Source organism: Tribolium madens, unplaced genomic scaffold, assembly GCF_015345945.1.
Source record: "Tribolium madens isolate multiple individuals breed KSU strain unplaced genomic scaffold, Tmad_KSU_1.1 Scaffold_91;HRSCAF=231;Tcas5.2_LG7, whole genome shotgun sequence".
Lineage (NCBI taxonomy): Eukaryota > Metazoa > Arthropoda > Insecta > Coleoptera > Tenebrionidae > Tribolium > Tribolium madens.
In genome coordinates this window covers 10,748,501-10,770,124 of record NW_025401063.1, presented here as the reverse complement: position 1 = coordinate 10,770,124, position 21,624 = coordinate 10,748,501, and the positions used below count along the sequence as shown (strand labels likewise).

Sequence of the window (21,624 nt, the reverse complement as noted above, 5' to 3'; positions counted from 1 at the left end):
CAAAATTACTTATTTTTAAGAACATTATTATACAAATACAATTGCTTTTTTGTGTCTAAACTACTAGTAAAAATATTTTCTTACGTTGGTAAGGGCATAATTCAAATTTTCAGACATGCGCGTCTTGTAGAGCGTTAAAAATTGTGGTCGAAAATTTGAGTTTGACTATTTCATAGATTTAAAAAACATTTTCTTCTAGTTTTATAAGTGTGTAGTTTTAGTGGTTTTATAACTATGTTGTAAGAAATTCAATCATGGAAGAAGCAAACAGGTAATTATATAGTTTCTGTTACCTCATAACCTCAAAAATAACGACCAAAACTAACGGACGCATTAAATGATCCTACTAAATAAACGTTGAAATTTTCATCTTTTCCAATGAAATGTTAATTTTGTAAATTTTCAGAACAAACAACGACTACGAAGATGTCAGTGTCACTGGGCTCACTCCAAGCGTTTTTCATGATGTTTGTGTAAGTTTACTCTTTTTCAAATTGTATTATTATTAGAAGATAGGCCACACTAGTGCTAATCAACTAAAAACATAAACTTTTACGGCCAAACCCCAATATTTTTATAACATATTACATGTAAGAACATTTTGTTATCAATGGAAAACAAGCTGTTAGCTGAAAACGTTACGTGTTTATGTTTAATCTGTAGCAAAAAAATGTTGCGCTGTAAGGAAAAACATTAGTTTAGTGAGTTTGTTTCTTTCACGATTTTATTACAAGCAAATTTAACTTTCTGTTGTTGTTGGTTTCCATAAGATTCAAAATGCGACCAGTCCTTGAGCACTACAACCAAACTTTCATTAGAAATTCCTATAAAACAAGCAAATTCAGTTTTATTACTGTCTCAGTAGCTCGTTTGCAGGCATATAGCATAAAAATGAATTCGAAAATCGCACAAATGCTCCAGAAAAAGTCATACATGACCAATAAATGCGACTTTTCTTTAACAACAGAATGCAAAGAATTGAAAAATTCGACAAAGGTACGGACAATTATCAGAAGCAAATGTGAAGAAAATGCTTGATTGATCTTAATAGCCAAGTCGCAAACTTCGAAATGATAAGTCATTAATTCGTTCATTTTTTCTATTGCTTGCTTCGGGTCTTTTGATAAGTTAAATAATCCTTTGTTTACGAAAATTAAGTGTTGGCGTGCAACTAAAATCAAACCGCAAAACTGAGTCAAAACAATCGATGAAATAAGGTATGTCATGTTGTAAGTAATGAAAGAGACAACGCAAGAAATGTACGTATTTCTTGTCATAAAACAGCTGAAATTTCCTACGATTGAAGTGCTCAATACCATGATTTTTTTCATGAGGAGAAGGATTCTTACAGCGCTGAAAAAGATATCAAACATACTATTTTAAAAAATGTATTATTACTACTACCGATATCTTATCACAATATTGTTTTTTTTCGCTTGCTCTTCGTAGTATAAGACTAAATTCATACAATCAATGAATCTGTATCTGTTTGTGTAAACAACAACCAGAATATTAAGAGTGACTGCAATTTTTACTAGTTTTACAGCGACTTTTGTAATTTTTTCGGTACGCAGCTCTAAAATTATGTGAGTTGCAGCAAATGACATAGTTGTAAACTGAAAAATCAACGCAAAAGCGTAAAACCATAAAAAAGGAAATGGACGAAATCTAGGTCTGGGTTTGCAGTTTTTATCGTAGGTTAGAGGAAGGGTGCAGAAAATTCGAAGGTAGCGGGAGGATTTTAAACATTCGTAGTAGTAGTGATACATGTCAAATATTTGAAACAATTGAATACTAACGAATGATTCGATATTATTTTGATAAGGGTAATTGAATGAAAGATTTGTCATTTAGTGGGAAAATAAAATGAATTGGAATTAATAAATCATTGATTACCATGAGTGATTTATTTAAGTAAAGTGATGTTCAGTTTTTGGAAACATTAAATGCAAATACATAGTGAAAAGCAAAACGTCTTGTTTTAATTAAAATTCCATAATTTGATTTAAAAAGAATATGATCGATATACATAGTCCAACTTGCTGAAAAAAAAAAATACTGTTGAGTTGTTTCATCTAAAAAAAAATAATCATTGAGTAAAGAAAACGATAATGCCTTTATTTTTTAATTTTCTTAATATCTAGTAAGTATGTACACTTGGTTGCAAAAAAATCGGAAAATGTCAAAGCATAAAAATGTCAGATTTTTATATTTATCCATAGTTTGAATATGGCTTAATTCTAAAAGGTTAAGTTAGAAGTGATTGTTGACCTGTAGTACTCACTACTCATTGGGTTTTCTCGTAAGTACTCAACTAATTGATTATCTTGATTTGCATTTGATGCTCTCGGCATTTAAGTGAGGCATTGCAGAAAAAAATATTTGAATGCGACAGATGACAAATTGACAAGGGCAAACCCTGTTTCAATCTAAAGAAAATCCTATTTTCCGTTTTTATTGCAACCAACTGTACCTACTAAATAGTTCTTTTCTTTTTATAAAAAATAGTAGTTTGAGGGGTTGTTAGACTATTAGGGATCGGCAAATAAATGGTAAAAAACAGGCTTTTCAAGTAATTATACATTTGTATGCATATGTATGTGTATGTGCAAATACCGTGGAGGGAGCATAAACACTGAAAACGTGTTCCATGAGCAAACACCTTTTATGTTCCTTTTCAAAGTGCTTTTCCCCCACTAATTTGGATGCAGTGATGTAGTCAATGTTTTTTTACATTCAGTTAACTAAATACACCACCGATTAACATTAACAATTAACACCAATACTTAAATCTAGACAGATTATTTAAAAAACTGTGTAAAACAAAGTTAATAAATACAAAAATCAAAAGACAACGTGGAAAAGGCGGACACAATGAGACGCCCATGGTATCAGCTGATTCGGAAAACAACTTTTGACTTGCACACTGATTACACATTTATGCGGGAGATTCAAAAAAGGTCGTAAAAGGTGTTTGCAGCTCGACTAAAAACCTAACATAGCCGGTATAGGGCAAGCTCTCTCCAGTTGTTTCTCCCTCCACGGCAAATATACAGGGTGATTTACGAGGAATAATGAGCCTGATCAAATTTTCGATGCAACCAACATTACAGTTGTCGCAAAATAACTTGCGAAGAGTAATGGTGGTTGCATTGAGAATTTGGTCAGGCTCATTATTCTTCGTGAATCACCTTGTACATTTTAATGTTTTTAGCCATAAGTGCATGTTTTACAATTCTTTTTGCATAACTGCATGTTTTACCTGATTTAGGATTTTGGGATCGTAACATTCATAAAAATATTCTCTTTATAAAAATTTTGATGAGGGTAGTTATTAGTTTTATTCTTTGTTGTAAGACTAGAGGCATCCTTTAAAGTTGTAAAATAAGTGGCAAATTATTTTCTCAACATGGACGCATGGCTTTCCCTAATTTTATTTTTTTAAACTTGATTAGAAACTAATTGGAGCAGTTTTATTCGTTTGTTCGTGCTGTAACAGTGCCCCCTTTTTTTTCGAAGAAAAATTTTGAATACCACACATTTGCATGAGGACTATTTTTTTTTTAATAAAAAACGTTTTTTTTGTATTCCTAGCACAATAAAAAACTAACACATACGTGTAAGTGTTGAATTAGTGGAAAATGTGAATCAACATCTTAGAAAGAAAAAATCAGTGACAAACTTGTGACAAAAACAATAAGGGCTTTCAGTTGTTGTAAAACCTAAATGGTGTTTTTAATAATTGCACAACTTTAGATAATAATCATTTCGGAAGTCGGTATTTGGTGCGAGCACCGCAACGAGCGTTTGGACGGAATAAATGTTTAGCGAACTTTGTATTGCATCTTTGCAAGAAATAGACAGAAGCGTTTGTGGAAAACAGAATTCGCACCTATCATTCGCAATTCGTAGGATGTACGAATACTCGGAGTTTATGCTGTGATCCACAAACACTCCAATTTCTTGGAAAGTTGTAATAGCAACAAATTAAAAGATATTACAATTAATTTGATGATGTTTTGTGTATAAGTAGTCTAAAGTTGTCTTTATGTCTTTACTTTTAAACACAAAAGATTTTTTTATATTATCAACACTGTTGAAAATTGTGAACGTTCTTAAAAAAGATAACCCTCGTAGAAATACCGTAATCGTATGACCTCGACGGTTACGGTATTTTTAGCGTGTGCGTAGCGATGACCCTGTGCTGCTATCGCGTAAAAATGTCGAAACCGGAGAGGTTAAGATTTACAATATACGACGATTTGGTACTTTTACGTGAAGTTTTACATCAAAATCCGTACGAGAAACACGAACGATGGAAGGAAATCCGAGAAATAGTCGTCAACGTTACCGGGAAGGCGTTTACGGTGCGCGCAGTTAAAGATCATGTCGAATATTTATTGGCTTTGTTAGCAAAAGACGACAGGGCGAATTTACGAAAGTGAGTAGAAATAATATTTTAGGGGATTTCTTTCTTGTAAAAGTTTTGCAGGTCTGCGACGGAAGAACAGTCCGATGAAAAGGAACAACTTTTATTGCAAATTGGGGAAATGTCGCGAGGGTTTAAAATGAAAAATTCACAGAAATTCAAACAGTGTGAAGTTCAAGAAACGGTTTTGACAGAACTTGATATAAAAGAGAACGAATCGACGAATTCTAGTGACGGCGAAGGAACCCAACAAAATGTTTCAACATTAGAACAGAGGCGTGCGTTGAAAAGGCCGTATGGGCAGCAGTTGAAAAATTCCAGTTTGCAATTTTTGCGTGAAAAACAGCAAAGCGAGAGGAGCATAAGATTGAGGGAGTTGCAACTGGAGGAGAAAAAGTTAGCGTTGGAAGAAAGGAAGATTGCATTACAGGAGGCACAAATGAAGCTGGAGGAGAAGAAATTTCAAATGGAGAAGAATTATCAGGAACAGAAGTTAAAAATGGAGATTGAGGAGAGGAAACGAGCCCTTGAGTCGCAAAAACAAAATTATTCGCTTATAAATGCGTTGCTTCATATGGTACAAGAGAAACAAAATTTGCATTAATTTTGTAAATAAATGCTTTTATGAGGAAATAATAGTTTTTATTGTAGTTACCTCTGATAAGGCCGACATCGACATGGGAAATAAACCACAAACTGTCATTTCGATAGGTTGGTGTAAGATTTGGTAGAGGAGGACGGCTCTCTGTAGAAAATTTAGTTAGCAAATAGTTAGAAAACTTACTAAAATTAAATAAAAATGAGTACCGCTTTTTCCAACTTTGCATCCAGATCAAACATTTTGTTTCCCAACAAAATCTTAGTAATTTCCTCAGACTACAACTACAAAATTATTTTTCACATTTTCTCTACAGGTATATACTCACTTTTTTTTTAACGTACATAGGTGGTAAAAAAATGGTAAAAACTTGTAATGCATAAATAGCCAAGCTTACACAATCCATCACGTCTTCCTCATTGTGATACATTAGATTTAAAATGGCGATTCCTCCGAGAATGTCACCGAGAGTTACCACAAGAATCGGAATCGAAATCATTCGGTTGAAATGTTTAGTAGCTTTATATAAATCTGTATACAACCCCGAAATTAAAACGAGAATACTTAGTGCTTTTTTTCGGTCGGTTTGTGACAATTTTTTTGTCAAATTTACAACAAAATTTAATTTTTGTCCCAAAATCAAGCTAAAGTAATCTAAATAAATAATACAAATCGCGATTACTATAAAATGGTAACCTAGAGAGAAAAAGTAACACACGATTTGTGTAATATTTCGTTTCAGAAAATAATACAAAAGTAACACATAGCAGATTTGAGTGATAATAATAAAAAAACAACTAGAACTAACAAAAACCCTATGGAGAAAGTGTGACGATGATACTCCCATTTGTACCACTTTTTGATCGAATGATATTAACCGTCGCAAAGATAGAACTACATTCGTTTGTTTTTGTATCATTAAAATTAGTATTAGGACAGTTCCGGTGATTTTGAATCCGGTTAAAATCGTTTGCAGTGTACGCTCTGGAGTTTTTAGTAATTTTTCATCAACGACTAGCAAATGCTTGTAACAAATGATCATAGTGGTCGAAACAACTAAAATAATCGTTAGTATGAGTGCTAAAAGGAAGCAAAAAAACATACCTAGAGGTATAATGATGTTCATGATAGTCAGTTTAAGAGTTTCTAAGTTTCGCAAACTTTTGCACGTGTAAGGAGACATTCCGAATGGTTTTCCGAATTTTACAAGGATCAAAATTGGGGAAATTAGGTCGTGAGACATTTCGAACAGGTCTACATCAATTTTTCTAATGATTTTTGATGACACAAGTTAATATATTACAATTTGAATAATTTATTTATGAGACTGGAAAGTAATCAAATTATTTTTTATTAGTGCTCTTGTTCATAAAATTAGTGTATTTTATTTTGAAATTGAGGAACTAATTCTGTTTCTTCTGTTTCAGAACAACATAATCAAGGAATTAAACAAATCTTCCTCCGCTTTAAAACTTTTTCCAAAAAATGAGACCAAAAAACAACATAAACTCCGTCCATCGATGGTCGACCGAGACCTCGCCCGCTCTCGGCCAAAACGTTCGGTCGTGAGCAGTACTCCCATGCCATGTATCCACCAGAAAAACTTTCTTCCGAGCACCTCGGATTTAGTCTCACCCATTCGCAGCATTTCTGCCGTCAAACCGACCAAACCGATGCATTCTCGCACCAAACTTTTCACCGTAACTAACGATACTCCGATTACAGTTTCTTCAACTAGCAGTGCGCATGCAGAGTCGTCTTCGCACGCAAAGTCTTTGGTCAAAGGCCAGAGCGTGGAGAACCTTGCGGTGACGTTACATCGGAGTAGCGAGGATGTTGAGGCGTCCCATTGCGACGAGCTTCAAGACAAAGCTCAACGCTTGGAGAACCTTGTTTCGTCCTTACGTCAAAAAAATGGGAACCGTTTCTATACCATTGATAAAATGGTGCAAACTTCCAACACTAATTCAACTTTACAGGGAGTGAGAAAACTCGCAAGAAATAGTAATTCTAGGGTTGATATTTCATTGAGTCCGACTGAAGAACGTGAGTTTGAGGTAATGGGTTCGAGTGAGGGATTTTCGACCGTGCTCGACAAATTAGAAAAAAATTTCTTTAACAGACCTGATGATGGTCCTATAGCGAAACATTTACCGGAAATTAATATTGGATTACCGTGGCGAGCAACGAGTGGACTACTCGGAAATGTTCCTTTAGAAGCGAATTCTTTGGTAACACCCGTAGATTCTGATGAGGAATCTCTTGATGAAACGTTCTTGCCGAAAAGGCATCCGAAAACGAAAGTTTTCATTAATAAAAAGAAGCTGACTAAAGCTTCTGGAACTGTTTTGAATAATAGAAGTTCAGTCGACAAAAGAAACGAAAGTATTCTCGATGGAAGAAATCTGGATAGTACTCTTTCTGACGAGGTTTTCTACCCTTCTGAAAGACCGGAAAAGGACAAAGAACCAATGAAAATTACGACGAAGGGGAAACAAAAAAGAAGACTTGAAAGTTTAACAGAAGAAGGAGAACGAGGACATTTAAGAAATACAAATGTTGCAGAAGTTAAAGATAAGAAAAAACAGAACAAAGCTGAGAGTCCATTGAAAAAACAAATACAACAGAATGCAAAGGTTAGCAAAATGAAAGAGAAGGAAAAGACGATACGTGACGAAGAAGAAATGGTGTCGATTGTTAAAAATTATATTGAAGAAGGTCATTCTGGACAAAATATGGATTGGGAAAGCTCGATGCAAGAAAAAGATAATGTCGGAGAGAAAAATAAAAACGTTGCAAGTTCAAGGAAACAACAAAAAAAACTAGATCCAGCTGACAGACCGTCACCAAAACGGATAAGGAATAATATAAACAACTCCAAAATGTCAAACAAGAAAGGCAAGCAAAATATGACACGAGACGATACAGAAATGGTGTCATTTAATACAGATTGTACAGATAACTGGAGAAAAGATTTATTTGGCGAAAGTTTGATAGAAGAAAAGGAACATTTGGGAAAAGGAAATAAATTAGTTCAAAGTTCACAAAAAAGAAAGAAGAAACAGAACAGAGCTGAAAGTTTGTTGAAAAAACAAAAAAAGTTAATAATGAGTGTTTCAGACAAGAAAAACAGACAAAATGCAATATTAAATGACAGTGATACGGATGAAAGGGAAATGATATTAGTTAAAGTGGACGTACATAAAAACCCTACGCGCAAAGACAATAGGAACCAAGTTAAAACTTGTAAACAAGTGAAAAATTTAGACAATGTTGATCTTTTGGTATCAGGATTAGGTCAGTTGCTTTTTTTTCGTTACATTTTCGCACATATAATTATTGTAGCTTGTTCCAAAAATTACTTTTCTTTTTTCAATTACAGAAATGATGCCTAGTAGTGAAGATACGTCTCGTGATGTTGAGACAATTTTTACTTTAAATGAACAAGAGATTATTTCCGATGCACCAGAAAAGAACGATATGGAACACCCACCTGGTACCAGTAAGAAAACATCAGTAACTAGTAAGTTGACTATTATACAAGTACGGATTGTGAAATTCACTGTACTTGTTTTTAGAGAGCATTAAGAAAACAAGTGAAAAAAGTCCAGTGAGAAAAATACAAAATAAAAAGAGAAAAGAAGTGTCTTTGTCAAAACGTCAAACAAATGTTCAAGGCGGTTCAACAACTGAAGGAATTGAAACGATAGCAGACGAGTCAACAGGAAGTGAGTATAAAATTACTAGTATTCGTCATTTTTTTTCCAACCCTATATTTTTCGTAGCACGAAGATCGGGAAGGCAACGTAAACAAACTAAGTTCGCTATACCTGGTTACATCTCATGTACCGAACATGATAAATATTGTGAAAAAAACAATTATATTATGTTTTTTTGTTTTAATAGTTTTTTTTATAGATAAAGTTGCAACGTTGGTAAAGAGTCTATCACAAGTTCCAGTAAGAGATTCAATTCGATGTTCTGCCTTGCAAAAACAACGTACTGAAAAAAATCAATTGTCACCAATTAAGGAGATCGGATATGAAGTCGAAAATAACACTAAAAACTCTAAAGTGACAAGAGGGAGAACTAAGAAACCGGCGAAAAAACAAACAAGTAAAGAACATAAGAAGCCAAGATGTCAAGAAACTAAAACTAAATCAAGAGACGAAAGAGATGTAACCACAAGTGAAAGAACTGAAGAAAATGTAGTTTCATTTGATGAAAATACAAGAAATACTGTACAAAATACTGAAACACTTCAAAGGCTAGAAAACGGTGTTTCAGGGACCTTTTGTTTTGAAGATTTACACGACACTCTCTCTTATTCAACATCATTGCAAGGGAAGGTCAGCAAAAATTCTGTCATATCTGGAAGAGTATCTAAACGGTCTAGTACTAGAACTATTGAGAAAAAACTTAGGGATTCTTTAAAAAGGACAGTTGAGAATCAACTCAACCCGAAGGATCCTTATGTAAACTGCCCTGCAACTAATACGCTAATTAGTGAGTCGAATTGATGGTTAAAAATTGTTCTACTAACTACTTTTACAGGGTACAGTTTTAAAAAACCAGTTTACCAACAGATGGACAGTTTGCCTGGTGTAACTTTTGCTGTTATGGAGGGTATAAATACTGGATGGTTAAAATTAAGCGGAGGGGTGACAAAACCGTTATATAGAACTAAAAATCACACTATGGTAATTTAATTTACAATTTCCTTGATTTTTTTATTTACTTTAGTTATTTTTAGTCTTTCACTGTTATAGAAGGGCAAGCAGAAGCTGGAATACAAAACAAGTGCGACTTATATAAAAAACATGACACATTTGTTGTTCCTCAAGGTGATTTAAGAATTTTATTTAAGTAAATGCTTTGGCACGGTGTTTTATGTTTCAGGTGCGGAATATTACGTGAAAAATCACAACAAAACTAAACAGTTGTTACTGCTCTTTACCAGGTACGTAGATGCAGAAAAATCTACGCTACAATGATTCTCTTGGCAAAAAAATATAGTCAATGGTCATAATTATCTTGTTTCTCTTGTTTTCTACTTATAGTTCTAATGAAACATTTCTATATTTTTTTCATAAATAAATACAGTTAAAATAAAATGAGTTTTTATGCGCCCGTCCTGTAAAGCTTTTTCTGTAATGATTTTGCTTCCGGATAAAATATTTTTACCAGACAAGTTCGTTTGTTAATTTACAATATCTACTACAAGTTTTAACACCATGAAATCGTGAATAGTAGAATTTAAAATCAAAAATTTTTGGGCGCATGATATGTTTTGTAAGCAGTGATTATTTGACTCGTAAGCTAGGACTTCTCTAAAGACTGGTTTTTGCATTTGTTTACTGGTCCAGTAAAAACCCTTTCTAGACAAGTTACGTAAACTGCTAAGTATATACAGTTTGCTGGAAAAAGATGTTTCAATACATTATTAATAATTTGCATTTAGCTATTAATTTATACTCATTGACCAATCCAAGAAATATTAATACGCAATAAAAGTCTAACGCTTCTTTAACAATTTGTGAAAATCAATTATGTTATTATTTAATATTTTTTATTCTAATTTTAATTCTATAGTCTTAAGAAGATAAGTGTGTTATTAAGGACAATACTCGTAATAATGATGATACTTAACTTGTTTCCGAGTTTTGCATTTTTTAAGTCTTTGTTTCATAATTACAATGGTTTGAATTCGAGTACTTTTCATTTGATAATGAAAGTTTCAAAAAAGTTGACTTAGATACAATTTTGAGAGATTGGAACTTTAATCTGAAAATCCATGTTTGCGTTTGAATCGTATATGAATAAAAAAAATCGCCAGGAAGGGTGTTAAAACCTTGTCTAAATAATTAATCTGAGTGGAGTGTAAAGTCGTTTTCCCATCGACTTTTCCGGAAAACGCCGACAGTTTTAGAATCCTTGTTCGCACAGTTGCCCTGCGCGTTGTTTATAATGCCCTTGTCCGGAATCCCGTTTCAGTCCGCGAAGGCGTCGCGACGTGCATCGGCGCCGCGATTTGGTGTTCTCGTCACTTGCACACATTTCACGTCGTCCAATAAGCTGACTCCGGATCCGCCTCACTTAAGGTTTGTTTATGTTGATCTGTATACTTACGTTCATCGCTTTATTATGAATTATGGAACAACAAGCACATGATGTATAGTATAAATCGGATAAGCGCGATTTTTTTTCTTGTTTCGAAGTAAATTAAACGTGAATGAAATAAGAGCAAACGCTTATAAATATACAACTGAAATCGATAGTCCCTAGTAAATGGATTGGGAGATGAAATAGTCATGAGCAAGAACTCATTTAATTTGCATTATGCTTCAGTTATTGCATTTTAGGAAGTTTGTTTGACTGCCGCTTTATTTCAATTAGGGCAAAGTGAGCGCTTTTTTATTCAGAAAGTCAAACTAACGGAGACACTTTAGCTTAATGGGGATGCTATATGCGATGTATGGACGGTAATGGGAAATAATTGGAGATGAGGAGGATTATTGAAAATGTTGGAACAATGCCATAAGGGATGTTTGATTGGATTTTAGGATTTTATACCAAATCAAATAGGAAACTTCCGAATTTAAATGTTTATAGGAATTCTTGTTCCTATTTTAAAAATTAAATAAGCGTTTATTCGTGTTAACAATTTATAAAGGTACTTTTTTCATCCATTTTTTAGTATATGCAACCAAATATACAGCAGTGTACTACTCGTATGACTTGCAGTTACAAATTATAAAGCAATAAATCGGAAAATGTATTAAATTAATATAATACTTACAGATGCAAATAGATTGCTAATCTTACCGCTTTCTCAGACTAATCTTAATCGAAATTGGATCAGTTGTAAATGAAGATTATAATATTAACGACTTAGGTGTGTAGGTACAATATCTCATTGTAATAAGAGGTGTACAAAAAATTTATTTATAAAAACACTAATAAAACAGTTTTTTTATTTTTATTCAAATTATTGTTAAGTTCCAAATGAAAAACAAAAACCTACTGTAAAATATTACTAATTATAATATAGCTATTAGAAACATACATCATGTTATCACAAACTACCGCAGATCTTAATTTTAAATCCGAGCTTGTAGTTGTAGAGCGTGGATTTTAAGACACCTAAAAGGTTGTTATGATTCATACCTACCATCCGTGGTTTGTCTAAAGTAATTACATGTTTTTTTTTATGATTACATTCAAAAATTTGATTTAAAAAAATTAGTTCTTCGCGTTTGCATAACATCGTCGAATGAGTACACTATTCAACGATAATACATTCAGGTATTAAAGTAACATTTTGTAGTTTATATAAATTGAATTTTCGAAAAATGAATTCGAACGATAACCGGATGTAACACCAAAAAAATCAAAAGGCAAGGATCGGAAATATTACTATTAGTCTACAACATAATCGTCCTAGTACAGTTATGACTCACCTATACCAGTCAATTTCTGTGACTGTAAGGTTTACTACACTGAAACCGGTCAATTATTTTTTCATAAATACAATAGAGAACAAGGGCTTTAACCAACGTTAAAAAGAGAAATTTTAAAGGTCTATTAAAACACTCGTTTTTGTGCTTTAACGAAAATATAGAAGATAAGATTTCCATTGGCAAATTACGTTAAAGTAACAATTTTTTTGTACAATTTCAAAATTCTTCCAGTACTTATAGAAAGAAGTGTTTTGATTCGCTCCTAAGTTCTAGAAAATTCTATAAAAATATAAAATAAACAAACATCCACTTCCGCTTAATTAAGCACGAACTGATCCAAACTGTTGCTCGTCGCGTGTTTCCATTAACGAACTTTTCCTAATAAAAGAACATCTTAGTTTAGTATTAATCACATTTCTGCAACTAACTCGTGTCATGAAAAATTCCTTTTTAATTCACCTCAGCGTAACGACCTGGAAACTTCTGCCCATTTTTATCTTTTCTTAATAAATAAAGCTGTCACATCACGCTCTTGTGTGAAATATGATCATTTAAAAATTGTGTTTCGTGGAAAAAGAACCATTTTATTCCATCCGTGTCCTACAAACTCACAAGTCCATAAAGTCCAAGCCCGACAAGAAATAATAAAAGCACAATCGGCGTAATTTATACCTCGCGTTTAATGATCGCAGCTTAAAATACACTACTATACTATTTATATTTTTGTGTATTTGTACAGTGTTTTTCTTTTGGTTTTCTTCTTTTATCAAATGTTTTTTTCTTTCTCAAAACTATTTCCTACCTACGTCGCTTTGACATTAATAGGGTAAACCAGGGTGATATGGTGAATCGGGGGAAAGGGTGACTTACTCTATTTTTTTTTCTGGCAGAAAGATGTTTCTGTAATTCTGTATAACAGTTGTTTATGATCATTTGTGCAGCGAACACCTATTGAAAACCAGTCCCGTTTTGAAAAGAGTAAGTAATTTTTACAAAACTGTTTCCGATGCTCAATTTTTATACGGTGCAGGCGTTTGTAGATGTTGCTTCAGGTAGCCTAGTCCCCGAGGTATTTTTTGATATGTTCTGCCTTTTTAGACTGTTTATAAGCTAGGCATCGTTGCCTCTAGTATTTTGAACTGCTTGCCGCACTATTCACCTTTTCACCCCTGGCCAATGGGAGAAATGGTGAACTCGGGCATGGGTGATACGGTGAACGACTTTTCTTATACCAGGTGAATAAAAAGTATGGAACCAAGCGTTTTTTCGTAAACTAGGCACTTTACGAAAAAAATAATTAGTGTAGCGTACAGTGCAATTAAAATGTGACCATTTATCAAGAATAACATTTTTCGAAATTTCTTTTAGTTTTCGAGTTCTAGAATTTTTTTTTTTTTTAAATGGCAACCCACCATGGTAATTTTTTAATTAAAGATTATAATCTAAAAGTGACCTCTAATTAAACAGAAATGTTTTTTAGTCAGTACTTTTTTTTAGTAAATTGTTAAAGTGTCGTTCCGAGCCCATCACGAAGATTTTCCGAACTTGAACGAAAGAGTCGTTACATGACTTTGGTCGTTGGAGAGCCCGTTTTTATGTGCAGGTGCTTTGGGATGGTTCCAGATGGATAAAAAAATGTAATAACAAATCATTTTCTTCTATTTTTAGTCCATTCGAAACCACCCCAAAGCACCAACTTTAACAATTAATTAAAAAAAAAGTACTGGCTAAAAAACAATTTTATTTAATTAGAGGTCATTTTTAGATCATAATCTTTGATTAAAAAAATTACCATGGAAGGGTTGCCATTAAAAAAAAAAATTTCCAGACCCCGAAAACTAAAAGAAATTTCGAAAAATGTTATTTTTGATAAATGGTCACATTTTAATTCTACTTTACGCTACACTAATTATTTTTTTCGTAAAGTGCTTAGTTTACGAAAAAAACGCTTGGTTCCATACTTTTTATTCACCTGGTATGTACTCGTATTTCTCGACCTAAGTAAAAGTTTTAACTATATCAGCATTGCTCCAGCCAAAAATGCCTACATTTTATAAAACTTTATAAATTTCTTATAAATTTTATATTTTATGAAATTTATATGAAATAGCACTAAAAAGGAAGTGGATTGGATAAAATGTATTAGATGCCAACTTTGGTTGCACAAAGACTGTACAAAATATGAGTCAATGTGTGATATTTGGGGTAAAAAGCAGAAAAAGTAAGTTTTTTACTTTGATAAAAAACAAAAAAATTTTTTCAAATTGTTGTTATGTCTCTAAGAGGTCATGACTTTGTTAAGTTGTTACCTATGTATTTCATGAAAGAATAGTATTTTTATTTTGTTTAAATAAACAATTTCTTGTGTTCTATAGGGCTCAATTTTTTTGTTCATCATATCACTCTGGTTAAACTTATATCAAATGAAATAGTTTTGATAAATAGTGAATTACATTTGACAAAAGAGGAAAACCAAAAGAAAAACACTGTATTGTAATTGTACTGTACAACGCCAACGATTGTTTAGTTTGTTCTGAAAGTGTTTTTGGGTAGGCATGTCACGTGTGAGCAAGACAAGAATCCAAGAATCTCTCAAAGATAAAAGGGTTGCGGCATTGCCACCTACGTAAGCCTTTCGGAGACGTTCCACGTATAAATTTACATTCTTGGCGGTTCGCTGTTTAGGGATCTATCAAGTGTTTTATTTAGGAATTTTCTGTTCAATTTCCCGGAACATCCGATGGATTGTGAACTAAAAGCTTTCTTTGGTAAATTGGCTCACGTCTGAAATCTTCAGATTCATCTACGAAAGTCGATAGATACCTTACATAGATATAAGACCGCGGGGAGGACAAAATACAAAACTAAGTCTTCTTGATGCAACCACAGACTTTATTTATTTTGAAAAAGTATGTAATTTGCTTAAAATAAGAAGGAAGGTAATGAAGTTTACTGCAACCAAGCAAAATGAAACGGTAGGGAAAAACGCTCATATTGTCACTACATAATACTTAATAATTAAACTAAAATGTGTGCTATGAACTCTCACACAATACATATTTTTATTAATTAGAAATTTTCAAAAATGTTTTTGTACTATACCGAATGAAACGTCTGTTCTCTACAAAAGAGATTATTACTTTAAAAAGCCACGAATTTCATCTTTTGTTATTTGCTCTAAACTATGTAGCCGAATTCTGGATCACCACCCTACAAACTAGTCAGAGCTTTGCCAATATTTCTATACTTTGATAGAATCTAGCCATACCCAGAAGCATGGAGATAAGTATAAAGTTCAGTTCGTTTCCCGAAACTTTGTATCGAGGCTTGGTGAATGTGTTTGTTGCCCCATAGAATCATATAATTTTTGCTTTGATGTGTTGAACTGTGTGTTTGCGCTTTGAAAAATTGGGGATGAAGAACTTAAAGTAAACATTACATAAGTTGCGATAATATGACTTGTATCTTTTGAAGATTTAAATTACGAGCATAAATCTTGCATAAGTTTTCAAGTTAGGGGATTTTGGATAGGGAGGTGGTGATCTGATGAGTTGGAGGTTTATAAATCTTTCAAGAAAGGACGTGATGTGAGAATTTAGTTAATTAGCAGAGGAACAGAGAAGTGGTGAAGAGGCGGATTATATACCTGTACAGGGTGCTGCATTTTGGATGTCCGAATAGGGAATCTCGGAAACTAAGAGATTTAGCGAAAAACGAGTAATACATTTTGGGGCTCATTTTTTGAGGAAATAATATTGGTTAAAACCGCATCACGCTATCGTCTTTTGTTTTCGACTTATAGACAAAAATGGACATTTTAGTGAAATCTAAAAAAAATCATATCTTCGTTATTATAGAAGACACAGATTTGAAATAAAGACATTATAGAGGCACTTTTTTACGTAGAATTTAATAATGTAGTTAACAATTTTTTTCAACCAGTGTCACTAATATATACATATATATTCGTATGACAAAATAATACATAATATTTCATTATAAGTTGCGCTAATCATGAGAAAGCTGTGAATTACACTAATGTACTTAGTTCAACTGATAAATGATACTCAATTTGCACTAGTACAGTATAATTACCCAGCTGCAAAACTCACAACCATCTTTATAAACTGTTAATTTTGCTTAACCACTGAATTACACTGTTCGATAACAAGTGGATTCTTGTAAAGCCACCTTCTAATTTAGTCAATCGGCATTCTTCAACTATGTGTTCTACGGTTTCTGCTGCTTCTTTACACTGACAAATTGGATTTTCAACAGCGTTCCATTTGAACAACATAGATCGACATCGTGCATGACCGGTTCTTATCCTGTTTAATTTCGTCCAAACCCATCTAGGTTGATCCATTCCGGGTACTGCAAGAGTTGGATCTTCTACCAGGTTCTTGTTAAAGATTTTCAGATTGGACCACTGCCTGCGCCATTCATCTTTGATGTTAAAAGTTTCAATATGTGGTATTTCCGTCCAAAAAGGTCTTCTAGATTTCAGTCTATTTTCAGGGAATAATAGTTCTTCCCAGATGGAAAAATTTTCCTGAAATGCTTTGTATTTCACCCATAGCTTTTTCAGTTGTTCTTTTCTTCTAAGTGCAGGTGGTGAAATATAAGAAAGGACGGGCAACCAATCTGTTGGTGTAGATTTTATTGTACTCTCAAGGTGACTGTTGTAGGTGAGAGATCTGTCTAGTGTAACTCCTAGATAGACGGGGTTATAATTATGTTTTAATTTAACTCCATTTATAAGGACATTCAGTTTTCTCTCTTTCTCTGAGTTACAAAGATGGAAACAAGAGACTTCTGTTTTAGATGGGTTAACACATGATCTCCATTTCTTAAAATAACCATACATAACATTGATATCACTTGTAAGGTGTTGTTCTAATTCAGTGAATTCTTTATGTTGATAACCAAGGGCAATATCATCCGCATAGATAAAATTGAAAGAATGTAATGAAAGAGTTTTCTAAGCTCTAAGTAATGAAAAAAATGCAAAATAAATCGTAAATCAATTTATTGGCGACTAATAACATTTCTTTGTTTTTAAACAAGCTAACATTACCATTGTAACTTCTAGTGATACACAGAGTGTTGAAAAAAAAAGCCGCTTTAATACTTCAATAAAATATATTTTATATGACACAAAAATGACGATATGGTTATTCAAATACCCAAATTCCGTCAATGTGGAACGTTATCCTACCTCCATTAGATCACCAAAAAAATGTTTTTCTAATTGTGTTGACTGTTGACACATTTGTTTTTCGTATTTTTGGATTTTTTAAAAATATGAAATAATTTTGTTCTGAGGCGCTCGCATATTTGTTCAATACTTCTAACGTATCGTATTTTTAAAATTTTTCTAATTTTATCTATTTTTTCATCTATTTTACAGTTTACAACTCTTATTGATTATTATTTACACATTTGGAGTGAAATTGTTTTTCTATGGCCAACTATTATCAAACAAAATCTGTATTTCATTTTTAAATATAATTATAATAAAAAACATTCTGTTACAAATATATATTTTTTAGATCAGAAAAAAATAAGCTTTTCAAAATTGCCATAGCCGCCTATGATTTCCATTTAAAAAAATACAAGATTATTTTTTTTTTATTTATTACGGCTAAACCAATAACTGAAAAAAAAATGTTAACTACATTATTAAATTCCTCGTAAAAAAGTGCCTCTATAATGTTTTTATTTCAAATCCGTATCTTCTATAATAACGAAGGTATGATTTTTTTTAGATTTTGCCAAAATGTCAACTTTTGTCTGTAAGTCGAAAACAAAAGACGATAGCGGGATGCGGTTTTATCCAATATTATTTTCTCAAAAAATGAGCCTCAGAATGTATCACTCGTTTTTGGTTAAACATCTTAGTTTCGGAGATTCCTTATTCGGACATCCAAAATGCAGCACCCTGTACAGCACATACAAAAAGAGAAGAATTTGAAAAATTATAACAAAGCAATGATAGATAGTATTAGTGTTTTATTAGTCCGTGAACGCTTATAAATAAGTTTTAATAATGCAAGGCAATGTATTGAACCCAAATTAATAATTTTTGCGTGATTAGACTCTTTTCGATTGTTTACTACGTCTGTTTTCAAGACAGTAAGTTGTAATTACTCGTTGTTATCCCAAACTCGTCGGTAAGTATTTTGTTTATAGTTACTAACACTTTTACAGTTAAAAACGTCGCCAAAGTATTTTATTAAAAAAACTAACAAAAATCAATCGCGCAAAAAATGTCATAAGCATCACAAACGTTAAGGACTTACCGATCTCAGATAATAAAACCAATTATCTTGGATCGGTAAAATGTCCTTACCGTTCTCGATGCTTAATATCCTTAATGTACTATTACGTGTGCTTCAAGATCAATAATAAATTGTGCCATTGGCACTTTTTCCAAAGGAACAAATACCTTTATAAAAGCTAAAACAACGTGTTGCCAAAAACAGGTTATTGTATTTGTAATTCGTGCAAAACTTCCATAATCACACACAAATCAGTTCTTCGTAAACTACCAATTTGTTCGGCTGGCTACCAGCCGGAAATTATCAAAATTTGGTGCTTATAAACAGGTGGAAAAATCAAAGTTTTAATCAAAAGTCGAAATTGATATTAAATTTGAAGTAAATATCGATTTCATCTGTGGGTGGTTTTTTAAAATCTAATTACGTACTGGCTGGATTACGAAAAACCTTCCTAGCCCTAACTGCATTATTTTTTAAAATATGACAATATAACAAAGTTACATAGTTTATTGTTATCTATTGTTCGTGATACATGTTCAATTAATGCGCCTTCATGTTTCATCATTAATGGAACACCTAGTTTAGGTATGTTTTATTATTTTTTGATTCCTCGTTAATTTGTCTTTCAACAAGCTCACTAACTATTGTATTATTTGTTACTAACTATTGCTTTTAGACAATTTAAACATTAAATAAAATAAAGTAGGCTACGACAGGCAAACGATTATTAATAAAAAGTATTGTGACGCCTTTAAAAGTAATGAAATTATGGCTTAGGGCGTTTTTTATATTGTTCTCGTTTTAATTTTCTGGATGAAGGAAATTGTTTTATTTAAGGTTTAAGCTACTGGTAATTCTAAACATGTGTACGAATTGATTGATAATTATTTACTTTTCGGGGGCGGCGTAATACATTATTTATTAGGGTAAAGCCGGGAGAGATGGACCAGTGGGAGAGATGGACTTTGGCTCCATTTCTCATAGCAAAATGTTAATCTAACTGTTGTTGTTATGTGGATACATCTCTCCCGGATTTACTCTATTAAAGCTGGAAATGAAAAAAAAAATACTTTTCAGTTTTTGCTATTGTTGTGTATACCATATGCTAATAATTGTGTCAAGTGTCAATGTCAAATAAAATTGATGGATCCATTAATATGACTGTTAAAAGCCTAATCGAGAAAAATATGCTACGATCGAAGGAGTATTATTTATTTATGTAATGTAAAGAATGTATGGATAATGTAAAAATGCCAATAAAAAATACAGGCTTTTATCGATAGTTGATATCTATATAATATAATAATAATTTTGATAACATCTAAAAGAAAAAAATAATACTTTGGGACTTTGACATGTATTATGAAAGCAATGTAAAGAGTTAGTTATTAACTTTTCGTGTCAAGCTAACCATATGATGGATATTAGAGTATTATTAAAGTACCTACTCATATGGACGCTTTTTTATTACAATAGATTTCAAACGTAAAAATTAATTAATTAAAAATTAAAATATTAAGAAAATCGTTTTATGTCTCAACACTTTACTAAGCTCTAGAAAAATAACTGTCTGCAACTAAATTAGATTCGTTTTATCTTTTTCAAAATGGTATCATTTTTATGTTTCTTTTGCCGCATGCTATTTCGATTCATTTTTCATTGATATTTCACCACCTACATTTACTTTCTGACACGTTTCAACTTGCTCTTTTCTTAAGTTTTTTCTAAATTTTTTTTGTCATTCAATACCTACAAACTTTATTAAATTTCTTGAAATGAATGTAATTACGATTTAATGGTTTGCAATTCTACATAAACTTCATGGTGACACTCTAGCGTCACAATAATTAATTCTCCCATTCCTGGGGTTAGAGCTCAATTTCATCCAGCGTTTAATTTAGCACTAATAAACTGAATAGTCTCACAAACTTTTACTTTCCGTGATCTCTCTTTTAAATCACTCATTAATTTTTATTTTATTTATTTTACTGTTAGTTGCAGTTTTTGTAGATCTAGGATTTTTGAATCACATGGTTATGTGGCGTAAATTTAAATATTATAACGGTGTTTCTGCTCCAATACGTTACGAAATTTTATTTCTTTCTTGCAGAATAAATTTACAAGAGAAATTTTTCTTTGAGAAGTTTGATTATATTTTCTCCGGGTCATTCGACGTATCTCTGTAATAGCATCAAAATAAGTGTTGTGTAAACTTTACTTTTCGGCTTTTTGTATACTCGCATCATTAAAAATACTCTTTCGACAATTTTTCGTAACATCGTAACAATAGGTTCCCGTAGGTTATTTATATGGAGTATTACAACTTTTTGTGGAAACGTTCGAAAGAGTCGAAGAGGCTTTCAAACAAAGCGGAAAGTTATTTGTTTGCTTTTTTTGTAGCAAAAAAAGCACTCCCATGTACATTCAGAATATTAATTACTTTTTCTACTTGGTGATTTTTAACCTGTATGTTTGAAAGGATTTCCACAATTCATAACTAAATTTTTGTTTCAATTGTGTTGTATTTGGCCGGATTTGAACGATATTTTAGTGGAATTCAAACACGTTTACGTTTATAAATCAAAAATTCAATTCAAGTCGGAAGAATAAATGTCTAAAATTAATAAAATGATTTATTTTCTGTTGCCTACTAGAATTGATAGAAAGACGTAAATAACATTTATTTACATATTTTAACAATTTGTCATTTAATTTTTTAATTACTAATTGTTGATATTTTCTCTACGACGTTTCACAAATATTTTACCCTCTTCTCTCCTCGAATTATTCGAAGGAGTACATTTTGAGAACCGTTTCGAAGCTCATTGTAGACAGCTTTCAGTCGAAAAATGCTTC

The 21,624-nt window shown here is 32.3% G+C and overlaps 5 protein-coding genes across 7 annotated transcripts in view; 3 read left to right on the top strand and 2 right to left on the bottom strand.

The window, feature by feature from the left end:
• Positions 1 to 90: 90 nt before the first annotated feature.
• Positions 91 to 1,172, bottom strand: LOC123011373. The gene is given in 3 exon segments (XM_044408771.1): positions 91 to 536; positions 589 to 678; positions 732 to 1,172. Coding segments are annotated over 3 exon segments (510 nt in total). The 5' UTR covers positions 1,095 to 1,172; the 3' UTR covers positions 91 to 479.
• LOC123011369 lies at positions 94 to 10,135 on the top strand. Its single transcript, XM_044408768.1, has 10 exons — positions 94 to 271; positions 407 to 473; positions 6,455 to 8,324; positions 8,410 to 8,550; positions 8,606 to 8,755; positions 8,813 to 8,893; positions 8,946 to 9,533; positions 9,582 to 9,727; positions 9,781 to 9,871; positions 9,927 to 10,135. The coding sequence occupies exons 1-10, from the start codon at positions 255 to 257 to the stop codon at positions 10,019 to 10,021; spliced, it is 3,246 nt and encodes a 1,081-aa protein (XP_044264703.1). The 5' UTR covers positions 94 to 254; the 3' UTR covers positions 10,022 to 10,135.
• LOC123011370 lies at positions 1,908 to 6,069 on the bottom strand. Its single transcript, XM_044408769.1, has 4 exons — positions 5,356 to 6,069; positions 5,237 to 5,305; positions 5,085 to 5,174; positions 1,908 to 2,042 (listed from the first exon to the last, which is right to left on the bottom strand). Exons 1-4 carry the CDS (start codon positions 6,067 to 6,069, stop codon positions 1,986 to 1,988), a joined length of 930 nt encoding a protein of 309 aa, XP_044264704.1. The 3' UTR covers positions 1,908 to 1,985.
• On the top strand, positions 4,155 to 5,662 carry LOC123011371. Its single transcript, XM_044408770.1, has 2 exons — positions 4,155 to 4,441; positions 4,493 to 5,662. The coding sequence occupies exons 1-2, from the start codon at positions 4,194 to 4,196 to the stop codon at positions 5,031 to 5,033; spliced, it is 789 nt and encodes a 262-aa protein (XP_044264705.1). The 5' UTR covers positions 4,155 to 4,193; the 3' UTR covers positions 5,034 to 5,662.
• Positions 10,136 to 11,005: 870 nt separating the features above from the next.
• LOC123011975 (inaD-like protein) overlaps positions 11,006 to 21,624 on the top strand; it is a 64,967-nt gene continuing 54,348 nt past the window's right edge. For all 3 annotated transcript variants that reach the window (XR_006413179.1, XM_044409712.1, XM_044409711.1), the window contains exon 1: positions 11,006 to 11,128. The gene's annotated coding sequence lies outside the window, so the exon portion shown is untranslated. The remainder of the gene's footprint in view (positions 11,129 to 21,624) is intronic.